The 19,002-nt window shown below is 38.1% G+C and overlaps 1 protein-coding gene across 3 annotated transcripts in view; it reads left to right on the forward strand.

Moving 5' to 3' along the window:
* The first annotated feature begins 396 nt into the window (after nt 1–396).
* Nucleotides 397–19,002, forward strand: part of LOC114664944 (uncharacterized) — a 98,785-nt gene continuing 80,179 nt past the window's right edge. For 2 of the 3 annotated variants that reach the window (XM_051936234.1, XM_051936237.1), the window contains exons 1-2: nt 397–509; nt 1,119–1,263. In XM_051936234.1, the coding sequence (XP_051792194.1) occupies nt 1,120–1,263 (144 nt within the window). In that variant the 5' untranslated portion in view covers nt 397–509; nt 1,119. Of the gene's footprint in view, nt 510–1,118; nt 1,264–19,002 lie in introns of those variants that run through there. The other variant, XM_051936235.1, reaches the window with a different exon arrangement.

The raw sequence follows: 19,002 nt of genomic DNA on the forward strand, positions 1-19,002 counted from the left end.
TAATTCAGAAAACCGGATAACACAAGAAAAGGTGTATAAGCTGTTTTCCAGATCTACCAATGTCATCTTAAAAGCTAGCGCTGACCCCACAAGAACATCGCGTTATCTGCTGTTGCTCTGCGCTTTCTCCAATGCTCCAGAGTTCCCCCTTCCCATAATCCTCTGAAAATGATTTTACAGAATATATTGTACGGTCTTAAACGACTCCCAGATGGTATGTAGCAGCCAAGTATACTTATTAAAGTCCTTCTTTGAAGCTACACGCGGAGTAGGTCAAACCGTTACGCCCACGCTGGACTTTTATAGTTTTGATTCAACGAAACAAAGTCGGAGTAGGCGGGGCAGCTACTCAATGCTTATTGCTATCCACGCCCATTGGCCGACGTCAGTGCTGCACGGGAAGTCAGTCCGCTTGCACCCCACTAGTTCCACTCCAGTGTATGACATCTATCCCGCCTACTTCTGGCCGCGTAAATAACTGAGGCAAACAGGAAGTGGCGTTGAAAAAGGTACGTTACCTTTTGATTTATTTAGTATGTGAGCATCGTTCTTACCTTAAGAATTTACTAGCGTATCGCTTATACAGAGCATAATAACGCCCCTTGAAGGTGTGCCTTACAGTTGCATATTTTGTTTTTCTGTTATAGCAGTTGTACATATCTAGTTAGTGAAAAAAGAGATTCAGCTTATATTGCTTAAATGTACAATGTATTTACCATTGACCTAATGTTTCTGTGTATCTTTGAGTGCATACAGGACATAATTAATGACAGTGAACTTTTACAACCAGCTAAATATAAATGATTTAGATCTGTGATACCCCTACGTTCTTTTGTTACTTGCAACGTAGTTAAGTTCGTGTTTTCGCAAGAGTTTAACCATGTTTAACCTATTTTAATTGATCTTTGCATCATAGATAAGATATAGCGACTATATTAAGATGGCTATTTTATACTGCAAACATTGTTATCAGTTTTACCCAAAATTTTGGGTCTCGAAGACAAATTTGTATGCAAAATCCCGGCATGCTTTACTGATCATTCCTGTGCCATAAAAATAATGACTTAACATTAATATTCTGAGAAAAAATTTATATATTGCCGTGTTTGATGTTGTAGAATGGAGAGTTATGAAGGATTCTGTGAGTCCAAGCGACAACACTTGAAAAACAAATTTCAAGCGTCGGTTGACAAGGCTGAACCAAAAATCAACAGCTGCTCATCTATCATCCGATTCTGTGGAATGACCATCCTGCCTCCAGTGGTAAATCATCAATGTTTCTGTATAATTTTTGCACAAGCTTAAATGGCAGTTTGATTTTTGAATATAACTGAAATTATAAAAAATGCAATTTTTTTTACTTTTTAGAGTTCTGTTACTTAGGTACGTTACATATCAACGGAGAACAGCATAATTTTGCTTTGCTTGGATTATTTTAATTCTTGAAAGTGCAGTAGTTTAGTCTTGCGTGTCAAAAATATTGTCCCATTGTCTTTTAGTGTGCGTGTGTGTCAAGATTGGCCCGCTCAGTGTCAGATTATACTTGCACCTGTTGCTGCTGAATTATTCTGTAGTGTTGTAATAAAAATAACAGCTTTCTAAAATGTATATGGTATGGAATTGTTTCTTTCACCGCATTTACACTGTAGTTCAGGACCAGGGTGTGTTGTAACAATGGGTTGTTGTTCTTCTGAAAATGGGTATGAAATGACTCCCAATTATCAAGGCCCTGAACAGGGAAATACAGGATTGATAATGGATGGGTGTCTTTTACTTAATTAAATCTTCAATTAAAGTAGACCAAGTAAATATTTCTTTTTGTATGCTGTGCCTTAGTGAGAAGAAAAGATTTGATTTCAAGGCAGACTCCACTTGGCATTGTTTTTATAGCATAACCCTCATCCAGAATCCACTAAATGTTGACTTGGAATGTGACTTAAAATATATCGAAGAAATATTTAAGGAAATATTAACATTTTGTTTAAATTTCACAGTGATATATTTTTAAAGCAGCACTGATTGGTAAAGATGTGCTGTATATCATTTGTAAGACCTTTCAAAGCGTGATGCTGCGTGGGTAGGCAAGAGGGTCCAGTGTATCTTATTGGTTATAAGTATTTACAAACTGAAATCCACTGAACCATATTCTTTCCACTATTGTCTGAGCATGAGTAGATTTCATCACATATGTTGGCCAATGAAGAAATTCCAAATGACCCCATAACAAGGTACCAACACAAATAACAGAAGGTATTACTGGCAACCATTAATTAAACTGAATTAGTTTTCTTAAATTCTGTGTTAGGCTTTAACTGATTATATGTAGTCTACTTTATAGCAGTTGTTATAGCTTCTCAATTTGTTAATTGCCAAAGGAATAAATTAAAGTCTCAGAATAGTAAACTCCACAACAGAATGTGGAAGCTCAGTACACTCTTAAAACATTGAAAGCTACTGACTATATAAAGCAGTTAAATCAATTTGCGAGGACAAGAGATAGACATCACTGTGCTTCCATCAAACTAGGGTTATAAATCATTGTTCTGAATGGACCTGTGAATAACATCAATGAAATTAAACCAAAAGAATCACTCACCATAAATATGGCAAACAATCACTTAAGAAGATATTAAATGAAAAAACCTAGACTCGCCAGCTATTTGTAAATTGTCTTCCATTCTTGTTTCTAAAATGAAAGGTGTCACCAGCTATGTAATAAAAATTTGTGAATAAAACAAATAAAACTGTGTATGGTACAATAGTGCCTGCCTTCCTCACCTGTTTGTCCAGGCGTGAGGTGTCCCTCCTCTTTATGCTGCCTCCCCAGCACACCACTGCGTAGAAGAGGGTGCTCGCCACGCTTTAATTTAATATTGTTCTTTATCAGTATGCTGCTGCTGGAGTATGTGAATTTCCCTTTGGGATTAATAAAGTATCTATCTATCTATCTATCTATCTATCTATCTATCTATCTATCTATCTATCTATCTATCTATCTATCTATCTATCTATCTATCATCTTCATTTGGATCTTGATCTTTGTTTGTCCGCGAATTCATGTTCCCCTGACACTGCCTTGTGTGGTGTTCCTGCTGTTTTCAGTAGAGGGCAGTAGTGATGGAGGAGGAGAGGAAGTGAGGGGGTGGATCGTTGGATGAGGTTGGAGTGTGGTGATTAAAGAGGATTGAACTAAAGGAGACTACGTGCTGTTTGTACTGGCTGAATACACAACACCTTGGTTGTTACTTTTGTTTACAAACGCTGTCTATACTACTCTTTGTGTTTAGATCTGGCATCGACACCGTGCTTTGTGTTTAGATCTGGCGTCGACACCTGCTTTGTTGTCGAGACTGGTTTTTTGTGTTTCTATCGACCGTCGTTGGCAGCACTTCGTCCAAATTCAATGTTCACCCACTTCTTGGAGTCGGCAGTCAGAGTATATAAGTCGGACATGCTTCTGTGATTTTCCATCAGTCGGCATTTGGAGTTCAAGAAAGAAGCAACGGTTCTTCCTTACTCTTTGGATTGCCACAAAGCAACCTGCGAGATTGGAGAAAGGTTGAGAAGAGATCGTGAGAGGAAACGACAGCGTTATGAAAACGAGACGGACTGTGAACGGAGAAAAGCAGAAATGCTCCTCCACCACCACATAATTACTATTCGGACAGTGATTCCGAGTAGGCCGTTCCTATCGAATCAATGTCCAAGGGTTTTGTTTTGTAATTTTGTTTCCCTTATAAAAAATCATAATGCTGTGCGACGAAGGGCCTAGTTCACGACTGGCAGCCGCATTTAAACAGGGAGCCCTTCACAGACAACTTTAACACGTGCAACGTAGTTGGGCGCACATGGCTAGTATATATATATATATTCATAGCATTCGTAGACTGAATCACAATCTGATTGTATGGGTGGTTACCTACCAGGTGACGCTTGTGGTTGGTCTGCAAGTCGGCGAACATCCGCCACAGTGCCCTCTCAGTTGCGAGAAGTAGATCATAGAATATTGCATAGTTTACTGTCAAATAATGCAAAGAGTGCGCGACATGTGTTTCGCCCTTATTTTGTGCTCATCAGGCGTACACACTCATTGCACTCCTCTCGGGGATCGAACCTCTATTATAAAAAAAAAAAAAAAATCTTGGGAGGGAGACTAGGGAGACGAGACATGATCTTCTCGGAAGACAATTTGATGTCCTGCGAGACAATGCAGTGAGACAACATTTAAAACAAGTTCACGGATATCTAACCTAGCAGTTGTTGGAATGCTTTTGGCAGACACACTTCATGTGCTCTCAGCTCTTAAAACAACAACAAGCAGTACACACAGCTTGCCAGGAGCAGCAGCAGCAAGCCAGCAGATCATCTTCTGCTTCTCCTTAGTGTGCGTTCAGCCGCCACCCCTTCACAACGCGAGCAGTGTTATACGTCCTGTGAGAAAGAGATTTAACCACGCCCAGGGCCAGAAATAAAGGACAAGTATTGTTTTTACAAAAGTTTTAAAGTAAAAGTAAAAATAATGCATATGTAACAATTCCCATGAAAATAACAATCTCTTTAAATTGTATATCCGGTAAAACAAACCCGGGAGTAGGCTAGCGAAGCGAGCAGGGGGCGGAACCTCCTAATATATATATATATATACTGTATATGTAAAATGCAAGACATGGAGTGTAGTTTTAGTTTAGCAAAACAAAAGTATTACCATATAAACAGCTTACCATTCCAAGCTTATATAAAATACATGCTGTGTATATAAAATGACAAGCTAAATATATAAGGTGCTGCTTATGTACTTTCCAGCTAGATAATGTAAAGCTGGAAATTTGCACAGGAGTCCACACAGCAATGAGAAAAATGGAATATCACAAAAGTCCAGATGCTATTAACACTGTATTCATCTGACACAGCACCACCTAGGGGTTTACATGCCATTACATGACAACAAGGAAATTAAACCACTGGAAAGAAATACAGCTAAATTTTCAGAGAAGATGTGGAATTGTAGTCTTCACATCATGAAATTTCATTTTATCTAAAGTAAAAAATAAGATGCTAATATGACAAAACTGCAAATATCAGTTGAAAGCAGAAGGTTTGCCATATTTTCTGCCAAATTTCAAAAATCATTGTTCTGTTTTAAAAGAGTTATACTGTAGGTGCAGATAACTAAAAAAGACAAACACGTACCACAAATGCAACAGGAAATAGTATTTCAGTACACAATTCCTTATAAAATTACAGGTAAAAATATTACAGTGGAGGTGTTAAAAATGTAGGTTTCAGAAAATTTTTGTTTGGCCACCTGCTCTTTACGTACAATGCCTAGCATTAACATTTTACATTAACATTTATTTGCTTGGCAGATGCTTTTACCCAAAGCGTCTTTCAAAAGAGGTAAACATAATTGAGTGACATTTCCCTAGGGCCTGTTGTTCATCAAGTCTGCACAGTGAATCTATAGCTATCAAGGTTCTTTTTCATAAGTTTAAACCAGAAGCAGAGATGCAGTATACGATTAACCAGAAAGCCAGATAGAGTATTAAATAATGTTTAATTAATCTGACTTTATTACATGTAGATTCTTGTACGTGTTTTTTAAAAGGCAAACTTCTCCACAGAATTTATCATATCTAACAGTTTATACACTGGAGAGTGGTTTAATGCAATTAAAGTTAGAGAGCTATAAAATGTACAATCTATTATCAAACAAAAACACACTGTACATCTGTTGTGAGGTTAATTTAGTTGATAATGAACCTGTAGTATATATTTATAGAGATACAGGCCTTAGTTAAATTCTCTGTTGAAGTCTCAAGGTAAAATTGTTGGCAGCATCAGACTATGATGGATAGCAGATCATTATGTTTCTTTGCACATAAATTATAGTGTCACAAAAATATTGAATCATTAGAATATGCAGACAATGCAGCTGTGTGGTTGTTTTTAGTGTAATGGAAATCCTGAGTACACATTTATTCACTGTATTCATAAAGTGTCACTGAGCCACATTAAGGGAACTTGTTTCCTTTTTCACTTGCCTGGGTATGCTTTCTCAGAATGGTTACTGGCAGGACAGACTAAAAGCAGCTCTCATTCACAAATGCTCTGCATTACAGTGCTGTCATTTTGTAAGTATGCAGAGTTATATGGTCTACAGGCCTAGCACAATGTGTGTACTTAGAATATATTGTGTAGAATACCATTTGTTACAGTAGAAATGTGTCATCAATGTCACAACTGCTGTGATAAATTCTGTTACATTTGTGCTAAGTATACTCTGAAGCTTCAAAGATACAGCATGAGTGCAATTTTTAAAAAGTGAAATTGCTCTACTTTAGTTGCAAAATTGGTGATCAAGACAAATTGTTGGTTCTTCACATTTCTTGTACACTGTTAATTTCAGAGCTTGGTTCAAAGGTATTCAGAAATTAATGCTGTTAAGTCCTGATGATACACCAAGAAAAGAAAGATTGCATGACAAACGTCTGTCAACCAGAATGTTGAAGCAAATTCTAGAAAAAAACCCGATCTAAATCTGTTAAGTAGTTCTCTCGTTTGCTAGTGAGGAAGGCCCTGCCCCCTCCACTCTGCCCGCTTCGTCTCTGTCGGATTCGTGCAAATAATTTGGCACTGCAAGTGAACTAAGATACTGAGAGAGGTCGCAAAATCAACCAGAATGTTCAAGCAAATGCATTGCAGCATTCAACATTCAGATGCATAAGTGTTTTCAAAGTTGGAATAGTTTTCATTTTTGTTTACTTCATTAAACAGAGAGATCTTACTTTGTAATCCATCCAACCATCCATTATCCAACCCACTATATCCTAACACAGGGTCACAGGGGTCTGCTGGAGCCAATCCCAGCCAACACAGGGTGCAAGGCAGGAACAAACCCCAGGCAGGGCGCCAGCCCACCGCAGGGCACCCACACACCAAGCACATACTAGGGACAATTTAGAATCGCCAATGCACCTAACCTGCATGTCTTTGGACTGTGGAATAAAATAGTGAGTCTTATTCAAAATTAACAGTAATAATATAACACAATTGCAAGCATTAATTACATAAAATACATGTTTTTGATTTACATTACATTAAATTACAGAATTAAAAATTTAGCCCAAACAGAATATCAGTACAGTGCAGTTTTAATGGTTGAACACTGTGGAAAATGCTGAATATTCTTTATCATATATTTATGTGTATCTAGTGGCACTTTGCTCTAACAGTCTGGAAGAATGCAATTGAATTTGTATGTATGCTCTTTTTTTGGGGTATTCCTTTTTGAATATGATTTAAATAACAATTGTTATATATGACTTTTTGCAGATATGCCTCCTTTCTAATACAAACTCATCTTAGCAACCAATGCCATCCGCTAATTGAATTATTCCAGATAGAAACACAGGGACAAAATTGAACCTTTTAGCTGTTTAGATTCATTATAGCACAAGAGCTTGCTTTCATAAATTGAAATATTTTTATATCCATGAGTGGCTTCTTAGCCATTTGTATTTTCTACAAAACTGCTCTTTTTTGAAGTGGCAAAAATATACTAAAAATTTGTTTAAGTTCTTGTACATTTGACAGTGTACTGAATGTTATTTCATTTCCTAAACAAGTGTTTAAATTTTCAGTGGTTTTAAACATTTATGAAGTATTATAATATTCTTGAGCATTTTAATTGCATACACCTAAGAGTTGAGATAGGAAGTAGATCATCATGGTGCATTTTAGTACAAACTACAATCTACTATAAATAGTCCACAAACATTTAGTTAACTACGCTATTAATAATCATACATTATTATTAAAGATAATACTCTTGAAATGTTACTTCTGTTTTCACTTTGTTTTATATCATGTTAAAAGGCTTACAATATGTTTTATAACATGCAGACTGTTAATAGCTACTTATAATGGTTACCTGAACTAAAGTGTTACCTTAATTATTATACAGTGGGGCAAAAATGTATTTAGTCAGCCACCAATTGTGCAAGTTCTCCCACTTAAAAAGATGAGAGAGGCCTGTAATTTTCATCATAGGTATACCTCAACTATGAGAGACAAAATGAGAAAAAAAAATCCAAAAAATCACATTATCTGATTTTTGAAGAATTTATTTGCAAATTATGGTGGAAAAAAAGTATTTGGTCAATAACAAAAGTTCATCTCAATACTTTGTTATATACCCTTTGTTGGCAATGACAGAGGTCAAACGTTTTCTGTAAGTCTTCACAAGGTTTTCACACACTGTTGCTGGTATTTTGGCCCATTCCTCCATGCAGATCTCCTGTAGAGCAGTGATGTTTTGAGGCTGTCGCTGGGCAACACGGATTTTCAACTCCCTCCAAAGATTTTCTATGGGGTTGAGATCTGGAGACTGGCTAGTCCACTCCAGAACCTTGAAATGCTTCTTACGAAGCCACTCCTTCGTTACCCGGGCGGTGTGTTTGGGATCATTGTCATGCTGAAAGACCCAGCCACGGTTCATCTTCAATGCCCTTGCTGATGGAAGGAGGTTTTCACTCAAAATCTGACGATACATGGCCCCATTCATTCTTTCCTTTACACGGATCAGTCGTCCTGGTCCCTTTGCAGAAAAACAGCCCCAAAGCATGATGTTTCCACCCCCGTGCTTTACAGTAGGTATGGTGTTCTTTGGATGCAACTCAGCATTCTTTCTCCCCCAAACACGACGAGTAGAGTTTTTACCAAAAAGTTATATTTTGGTTTCATCTGACCATATGACATTCTCCCAATCCTCTTTTGGATCATCCAAATGCTCTCTAGCAAACTTCAGACGGGCCTGCACATGTACTGGCTTAAGCAGGGGGACACATCTGGCACTGCAGGATTTGAATCCCTGGCGGCGTAGTGTGTTACTGATGGTAGCCTTTGTTACTTTGGTCCCAGCTCTCTGCAGGTCATTCACTAGGTCGCCCCATGTGGTTCTGGGATTTTTGCTCACCGTTCTTGTGATCATTTTGACCCCACGGGGTGAGATCTTGCGTGGAGCCCCAGATCGAGGGAGATTATCAGTGGTCTTGTATGTCTTCCATTTTCTAATAATTGCTCCCACAGTTGATTTCTTCACACCAAGCTGCTTACCTATTGCAGATTCGGTCTTCCCAGCCTGGTGCAGGTCTACAATTTTGTTTCTGGTGTCCTTTGACAGCTCTTTGGTCTTGGCCATAGTGGAGTTTGGAGTGTGACTGTTTGAGGTTGTGAACAGGTGTTTTTTTTATTGATAACAAGTTCAAACAGGTGCCATTAATACAGGTAACGAGTGGAGGATAGAGGAGCCTGTTACAGAAGAAGTTACAGGTCTGTGAGAGCCAGAAATCTTGCTTGTTTGTAGGTGACCAAATACTTATTTTCCACCATAATTTGCAAATAAATTCTTTAAAATTAGACAATGTGATTTTCTGGAATTTGTTTCTCATTTTGTCTCTCATAGTTGAGGTATACCTATGATGAAAATTAGAGGCCTCTCTCATCTTTTTAAGTGGGAGAACTTGCACAATTGGTGGCTGACTAAATACTTTTTTGCCCCACTGTAAACGCTTATTACTATTACTATTAAACTTACATGAGCAACACAGTGATATAAGCATTGTGTTCCAAAAGAAAAAAGCAAGAAGCAGTCCATCAAACTAAGAAGAAAATAACAGAGTCCTTCCCACACCCAAATCAAAGAGTCATATTGTAAAAAAGACCCAATATGATTTTTTTATAGATATTAAAACAAGAATAAAAATCAATTCAAGGCTCAGCCCATTATTTTATAATAACATTAATGAATTCTTGCCATAGTCGTCTTTTTGTGATATTTTATAATTTATGGTAAACAACAATATAGAATATAGAAAGTGTATTGCAAATCTAGATAACTTAAAGCATAATAATCAGAAATGTAAGGTCCCTCAATGCAACCTTCCCAACCTTCACCCTCGCCACCCTGGACCACCAGACTATTTAAAAAATGAACACAGTTCAGAGAAATTAAGTCTTAATTTAATTTTAGCTTCTCTCTCTAACTCATTATGACAATTTGCCACTCAGTAAAATAGATCACAGAAGCATTCCTAATCCTAGCACAGGTTAATTGCTAATGAACTAGATTATAAATTCAGATGTATCTAAATAGATTATCTAGGGATGTCCAATAGGAAGCTGCAACCAGTTTTGAGCTACATGTCTCAGGAAAAAAATACAGTGATCCCTCGCTATATCGCGCTTCGCCTTTCGCGGCTTCACTCTATCGCGGATTTTATATGTAAGCATATTTAAATATATATCGCTGATTTTTTGCTGGTTCGCGGATTTCTGAGGACAATAGGTCTTTTAATTTCTGGTACATGCTTCCTCAGTTGGTTTGCCCAGTTGATTTCATACAAGGGACGCTATTGGCAGATGGCTGAGAAGCTACCCAACTTACTTTCTCTCTCTCTCTCTTGCGCTGACGTAGGGGGGTGTGATCAGGGGGGCTGTTCGCACACCTAGACGATAGGGACGCTCGTCTAAAAATGCTGAAAGATTATCTTCACGTTGCTACCTTCTGTGTGCAGCTGCTTCCTGAAGCGACATGCTGCACTGTGCTTCGCATACTTAAAAGCTCAAAGGGCACGTATTGATTTTTGACTTTGTTTTTCTCTGGCTCTCTCTCTCTCCCTGCTCCTGACGGAGGGGGTGTGAGCTGCCGCCTTCAACAGCTTTGTACCGGCGGTGCTTCGCATACTTAAAACAGCCCTATTGATTTGTTTGCTTTTCTCTCTCTGACGCGCACTCCGTTGAAGAGGAAGATATGTTTGCATTCTTTTAATTGTGAGACGGAACTGTCATCTCTGTCTTGTCATGGAGCACAGTTTAAACTTTTGAAAAAGAGACAAATGTTTGTTTGCAGTGTTTGAATAACGTTCCTGTCTCTCTACAACCTCCTGTGTTTCTGCGCAAGTCTGTGACCCAAGCATGACAATATATAAATAACCATATAAACATATGGTTTCTACTTCGCGGATTTTCTTATTTCGCGGGGGGCTCTGGAATGCAACCCCCGCGATGGAGGAGGGATTACTGTAGTAATTTCTGAAAGGCATTAAGTGAAGATGTAGAAGTTTTTAGTAATGCAAGAGTTGCAGGGTACACTGTATTTTGTTACATTTGGCATGGCTAAAGAAATATTTTTCCAAATGGAGAATACTGGAGGGCAATGCAAAAACGTGCATAATGTTTCAGTTCATCCTTCGGGAGACACAGATGGCAGGTTTTGGGTCAGGGGAGATCTTCATATTGAATTATTTTCTAGGAGCAAGTTATAGCCTATTTAGCCAATTGTTGTCAAATTCTAAAAAAAATCTTAACTATTTTTTCTCAGTTTAAGATAATGTAAGACATCACTTTCCCCACTGATTTGTAAGAGGTAGATTAGGGTTCTCCAAATTAAGTAAGTTTAGTCTTTGTGCAAACTATGTCTTATAGGATCCCACAGTACATGTATTACTCCAAATTTTGGTGTTAAGAGCTTGATAGTGAAGTTAGATCTGAGACAGTTTGAAAGATGTAATAAAAAAATTGCCCAAAATGCTCTTGAGTGTAGAGCTCCTCGACAACATACAACCCAGTGATACAGGCATCTATTAGCAGTATTTTCATTTCAGATTTTGTCATAGATAAATTTTTAAACAAGATAGATGTGTCTAATGTGCAATTTGAAGCCCAAATATATTATTATTTGTACAAACTGAAGATCCATTTCTTTTCTGATAATTGTAATAGGAAGTTCCTTTTCCCATCACCTAAGATCTGCTATGGATATATTCCTTAAAAGTTTTTGTTAAAACTTAGAAATTTTATTTGTATCTTCACTAAAACTGTCCAGTGTTGCTTTAGGAATAAAGGTTGATGGAAAAGTGAGAAAAAAGAGTACAGGTCACCAAATTTCAAATTTTTATGTTAAAGAAAAAAATGTTTATTTATATGTTTTAGACATGTATTTATGAGATAAGTATTGCCTGTGTAAAAATCTAGCAATACCTAGCGATTTTCATATGATGAATATTGAATAGGGTAACAAAATTTAAGTTTGTGTATAGTTGTGCAGCTAGTAAAAGTGCTTTAAAATGTTAATTGTTAATGTACAGTGGTTCCACATTTTAACTGAATGATGGATTGCAGGATTAATGGTAAATTGACAGTAATTAGGATTAACACGAATGCATAGCAAAACATGACACAAAAAATTCTAAGCACATTTCCATTGTTAGCCAAATAGACATGATTTCACTGATTTGTACCCCCTTCCAAACTGTCAGTGGCACCCAGTAACAAAACAGAAAGTTAGGAAACGCCATGACACTGTTTCTTTAGGTCTTTGTAAAGCAGTCATTTTAATACATGTGTTTAGGGCTACCAATAATAATTATTTTGTAAATAATTTCTCATCTTTTTTTATCAGTTGATTATCCAATGTATCTAAGTAGGCATATGAATCTCAAAACGAAATATATTTCTATCTGGGCTTGAACGTAATTTAAATAATTAAACTCAAATTTTTTTTTCAACGTGTTTATGTAAATTATCTTAGTCGCATACACATACATTTTTAACAAAATTTATTTTTAATTAAGTGTTTATGTGCATTGGTGCTTATTCATAGATATCATGAATATACCTGAAGAGTAGTACTGGGCGGTATGACCAAAATTCTATATCACGGTATTTTTCAAAATTATACCGGTTTCACTGTATTAAACGGTATTTTTTCCCATGCATGAGTGGATGTTAACCACATTTTCCACTGCAATTACTGCAGTAAACTGACTATGAATAACCTATTCCACTGTGATGAGAATTGTACATTGTACCAAAAAACATTTTAATGTGCACACAAGTATTAATACAGGTTTACATGGCCCCATAAAGTGATAGTTTTCAAAGGGGGGGGCACATGACAGTTGCAGTCAAAATATAGAACCTTTTTATTGAACAAATTTTGCAAACAAACTAAAATTTTGACAACATATTTTCAACCATCCAAAGAGGAATTTAGATTTAGTAAAATATCCAGAGGTGATTGTCAAAAGTGGTATTGCACTGAACAGGGGGGTATTTTCCATACGTCGCTTAAATCATCCGAGATCAGATGCCTCATCTTGGATGAGTTAATGCCGGTGAAACTCATCCGGAATAAGTCGGCTTTTCAAACGCAGCCGTGTAGTAGATTAGTTTAGCTGGATCTAATCATCCGAGATGAATGTGCGCGCCCGCGCTGATTGAAAAGCCCATATATATTGAGTCTAGAAAACATGATCAGCAAGTCCTTGATAGGCCGTAACAAAATGACAAAGGAACGGGCGAATTTTTTTTTCTGTTCACTCAAGCGTAGCAAGACCTTTTATTCGAAGGACATGAAGAATTTCAAGATTTAATATGCAAAAGGGGTAACACTGCAAAAGCAGCCCAAACCAGAAAAGACGGCTGGCAAAAAGTGGCCAACAAATTAAACGCTAAGTAGTGTGCATTGTACTTACTGAATGCAGCATTTTATTTCCTATGTGTCAGATTAATTATTATTTAATATGTCATAATTCCAGATCAAACGTGAGCACAAGGAGAACACGGGAACAGGTTAAAGTGAAGTACAAGAATATACTTCAAACTGGTAAATATTGATATATAACTATTTAAAGAATTGTTGACATAAAGAATCATATATAATGTAAAGAACATAAATTTTAAAGCTAATAAGAAGGCAGACAAGCAAAAAACAGCTGGAGGTCCACGCGGTCCAGACCTAACCCCTGCAGAAGAGTTGGCTCTCCAGCAAAATGCCCATTGCCCTGTTTCTGAGGGCATTCCAGGGGGAAGCTCCTCCTCAGAACCAGTGGCAGGATACAGTGGTCACTTCATTTCAGGTAAAGGATGGTCATTGCATATACAGTGGTGTGAAAAACTATTTGCCCCCTTCCTGATTTCTTATTCTTTTGCATGTTTGTCACACAAAATGTTTCTGATCATCAAACACATTTAACCATTAGTCAAATATAACACAAGTAAACACAAAATGCAGTTTGTAAATGGTGGTTTTTATTATTTAGGGAGAAAAAAAATCCAAACCTACATGGCCCTGTGTGAAAAAGTAATTGCCCCCTTGTTAAAAAATAACCTAACTGTGGTGTATCACACCTGAGTTCAATTTCCGTAGCCACCCCCAGGCCTGATTACTGCCACACCTGTTTCAATCAAGAAATCACTTAAATAGGAGCTGCCTGACACAGAGAAGTAGACCAAAAGCTCCTCAAAAGCTAGACATCATGGCAAGATCCAAAGAAATTCAGGAACAAATGAGAACAGAAGTAATTGAGATCTATCAGTCTGGTAAAGGTTATAAAGCCATTTCTAAAGCTTTGGGACTCCAGCGAACCACAGTGAGAGCCATTATCCACAAATGGCAAAAACATGGAACAGTGGTGAACCTTCCCAGGAGTGGCTGGCCGACCAAAATTACCCCAAGAGCGCAGAGACGACTCATCCGAGAGGTCACAAAAGACCCCAGGACAACGTCTAAAGAACTGCAGGCCTCACTTGCCTCAATTAAGGTCAGTGTTCACGACTCCACCATAAGAAAGAGACTGGGCAAAAACGGCATGCATGGCAGATTTCCAAGACGCAAACCACTGTTAAGCAAAAAGAACATTAGGGCTCGTCTCAATTTTGCTAAGAAACATCTCAATGATTGCCAAGACTTTTGGGAAAATACCTTGTGGACTGATGAGACAAAAGTTGAACTTTTTGGAAGGCAAATGTCCCGTTACATCTGGCGTAAAAGGAACACAGCATTTCAGAAAAAGAACATCATACCAACAGTAAAATATGGTGGTGGTAGTGTGATGGTCTGGGGTTGTTTTGCTGCTTCAGGACATGGAAGGCTTGCTGTGATAGATGGAACCATGAATTCTACTGTCTACCAAAAAATCCTGAAGGAGAATGTCCGGCCATCTGTTCGTCAACTCAAGCTGAAGCGATCTTGGGTGCTGCAACAGGACAATGACCCAAAACACACCAGCAAATCCACCTCTGAATGGCTGAAGAAAAACAAACTGAAGACTTTGGAGTGGCCTAGTCAAAGTCCTGACCTGAATCCAATTGAGATGCTATGGCATGACCTTAAAAAGGCAGTTCATGCTAGAAAACCCTCAAATAAAGCTGAATTACAACAATTTTGCAAAGATGAGTGGGCCAAAATTCCTCCAGAGCGCTGTAAAAGACTCATTGCAAGTTATCGCAAACGCTTGATTGCAGTTATTGCTGCTAAGGGTGGCCCAACCAGTTATTAGGTTCAGGGGGCAATTACTTTTTCACACAGGGCCATGTAGGTTTGGATTTCTTTTTCTCCCTAAATAATAAAAACCACCATTTACAAACTGCATTTTGTGTTTACTTGTGTTATATTTGACTAATGGTTAAATGTGTTTGATGATCAGAAACATTTTGTGTGACAAACATGCAAAAGAATAAGAAATCAGGAAGGGGGCAAATAGTTTTTCACACCACTGTATTTGTCCTCAATGTGTGGCATAGGTAGGTTCCATATAGCCCTCTTTTTTTGGGTCAGTTGCAGGGAATGTCATATCCCTAGAACCTGTGTCTGACCAACGAGATATTGACAAAGGTCAAATATTTGATGAAGACACTGCGTCTGATTATTCATCAGGAGGAGAGGTACATTTTCCAAATAATGTCTGATCAAACTCCATTGTGATCAGTCCCATGTGCCCCAATCATATTTGGAAACCCTAGGTAATGCGAATGTTAGGCTGATTGTGAGATTCTTTATGGAACTGTGGGTGTTTTTACCTGTGTATTACCTACCTGAAATGGCATGAAACGCCTCTTTTGTCTGCACACGCAGGTGTCCAGGAAACACTATGAAAACCCGAAGGAAATATTTCAGAGCCAAACACACTTTATGAATTGCCTGGCAAACTGCACTTTTAGATAGATTTTCCGGATCACCTACAGTATAGGTACAATATAAGTGAGTGAGCTAATCCTTGTTTACATCGAACAACCCTGCTCTGAGCAGGTTTGAGAATTAGGATGTGTTGCTATGACAACACTTCCAGCAAGAGTTTCGAAAAACCGACAGATCCAGGATCATGCCAATTCATCAACAATTACATCCGGCTAAATGAGTAATCCAATGTACGAAAAATACCCCCCATGTCTGAGAAAAAAAATAAATAGTAAATATTTTTTGTAAACCAACTACACTTTCTGTTAATGTTAACAATCTCTGTCCACTGACACGTTAAAGTGACTTTTTAAACAACTTTACCATCGTTAAACTGCATAATATTTAAACTAATAAATAATAACAATAAAATAAATAGTGCAACTTCCAGTAATAATACTATTACTTCAAGGTTTCAAGCCCTGGTGCATTACACAGTATTCACCAAATAAAAATACAATAAAATAAAACAAGTGCAACTTGGTAATGACATCTTTACCAACTGAACCATCATTAAGGCAGATTGCATTAATATGGACCTTGCTTCAAGCTAATCTATATACATAAATAATAAAACTGCAACTTGCATTTATAATGCTATTTGTGGTATAGCCCTACAGAAGTGTATTAGGGCCATGGTGAAGAAAAAAAAAATACGGACACAGTGAAGAAAAAAAAAAACTATATGTTGAGAATAAAGTCGACATTTCCACTTTATTCTCGCCGTTTATGTCGAGATTAAAGCCGACATTTCCACTTTATTCTCATAGTTTATTTTGTCATTAAAGTAGAATGTCGTAAACTAACCTTCATCCTAAAATCAATGATTAATTTACTAGATTTTCTCAAACCCTGTCATAAGTTAATGTATCACATTAAATGCTTTGCATTAAGTGTTCCCTGACCCAATTGTTAATTGCTGCGTGCTTCTTAAACTGACTTCCTCTGCACTAAGGAGGCGTAGGCAGCGATCGCCATACAGAATACATTCACTTCATGATATTCTTGCTCTCTGAAAATTTAGAATGATAAGAGCAGTACTTGATATCATTTTCATGATGAAATGCATCAAAGCAGGTATTGGTAGTACTGCTCACTCGCAGTAAGGGGTCCCCAGGTGTACGTTCAGTGTACAGAACTTTATGGCAGGTGTGACGAGGCTCCAAAAAATTGGATGTATGAATGGGTATCGCACAGGATTAATTTAAATATTGTTTAAATATTAGGTTCGTGATCTGGTGGTCAGAGACACAAACACAGAATTCAATGGATGTTCTTCTGAGCGGGCTTTCTTTATTGCATGCGTGCTGTCTGTCTGACGTACCAAACCCCCAGTTCCTATCCTTCATTTTTCTTTCTCCACACAACCAATCACCACACGATAAACGTCTTTGTGAAATTAAAACTAGTTATAAACTTAGACCACGGAGTGTTCAGAATTTAAAAAAATCTTTGTTATACATGTTTAATTATGCCATCCATTCAGGGTTGTGCCCATCCCAGCAAGCATTGTGTGCGAGGCAGGAGCAAATCCTGAACAGGGCGCCAGCACATCTCAGGATGAATACGAGCAATACATATACTAGCAAGGTCAATATAGCAGAACAAAACCCCACATCCTACATGACTTTGAAAGGAAACTGAAGCACGGCAAGTAAACACACCAGAAAAACATGCAAATTCAAGGCAGGGAACACCCAGGACCCCCTTGCGGCGAGGCAGCAGTGCAACCTCCACGCCACCGTGCCCCCATATGATTAATGCATGCTTTAATGCATTTTATCATGAAAATGCAACACAAAGCATCTAATGTGCTACATAACTTATGACGGAGTTTGGGAAAATCTAGTAAATTACATATTCATTTTAAGATAAAGTTTAGCTTACGATGTTCTAGTGCTGGGCGGTATACCGGTTCATACCAAAAACCGTTTTTTATTTTTGTTATGATATGGATTTTTCTTATACCAGAACACCGGTTTAAATAGCCTAAACAACATTCGGAATGTAGCGCAGCGGGAAACTGTTTAAGGGGGACCTTTTTCACTGGTGCACCACAAAATACGCATCCAACAGAGTACATGTGTTAGTGGAGGTATTGAGCGGTGAAAATGGACATGGAACATTCTGAAACTGAAGCTGTAGCAGGTGATAAAGTTGAACATGATAACACAGAAGAACTTTTGACGAAAAAAGGTGCTGTGTCTGTTATCTGTAGATACTTTGGTTTTAAAAGGTCGGATGTGGAGCATTATGTTCAAATGTATGAATATTGTTTCTATACTACTGGATAATACTGCAAGCCAAGTTGTACTTGTTTTATTTTATTTTTTTTTTCAATACTGTGTAATGTATCTGGTTACTGTGTAATACTGTGACGGTGCCGGTCCCCTACAGACTCCCTCTTCCCACGTGGGAGTCTGTTGAACCAACACCGTCAATAGTTATGACCGAGATGAGCTGAGAAATCTCCTTGAAGCCAGGGGATGTTGGAAAGTGCTCAAGTGCTTTTGTTAAAAACAGTCAAAGTAAAACCAAAAGTGTCCGTTGGACAGTGTTCAGAAAAATACAGTACCCAAATAAATAGCAAATCCATAAAGCCAGTGAAATGTGGGGATAAAATCCATAATAAATATATCCGTTAAAATGCAGTCTCTCTCTTCGCCCGATCGCAGCACACCACCTTCTGTCTCCACGGCTCACCCTTCACTGGCGTTGCTGACGGAGCTTTTGCAGCACGAACTGCTTTCTGCCAACCCCTGTTTTGGCTGCTGCCACACTGCGCAGCCAGACCATCCGAGGTCGGCACACCTCCCGTCTTCCTTCGTGCTCACTCAGTCACTCCTCAGATCCATTTGGAGGTCTTACATTTCGCTCACCCCACTCCACACGCTTACTCAGTGGGGTGAACCAGCCCCTAGATCACCTAAGCCTGCACTCCCTCACGGAGCCCCAGCTCGTTCTGCCTTCTCCTTCCTGGTGTC

Source organism: Erpetoichthys calabaricus, chromosome 14, assembly GCF_900747795.2.
Source record: "Erpetoichthys calabaricus chromosome 14, fErpCal1.3, whole genome shotgun sequence".
Taxonomy (NCBI): domain Eukaryota; kingdom Metazoa; phylum Chordata; class Cladistia; order Polypteriformes; family Polypteridae; genus Erpetoichthys; species Erpetoichthys calabaricus.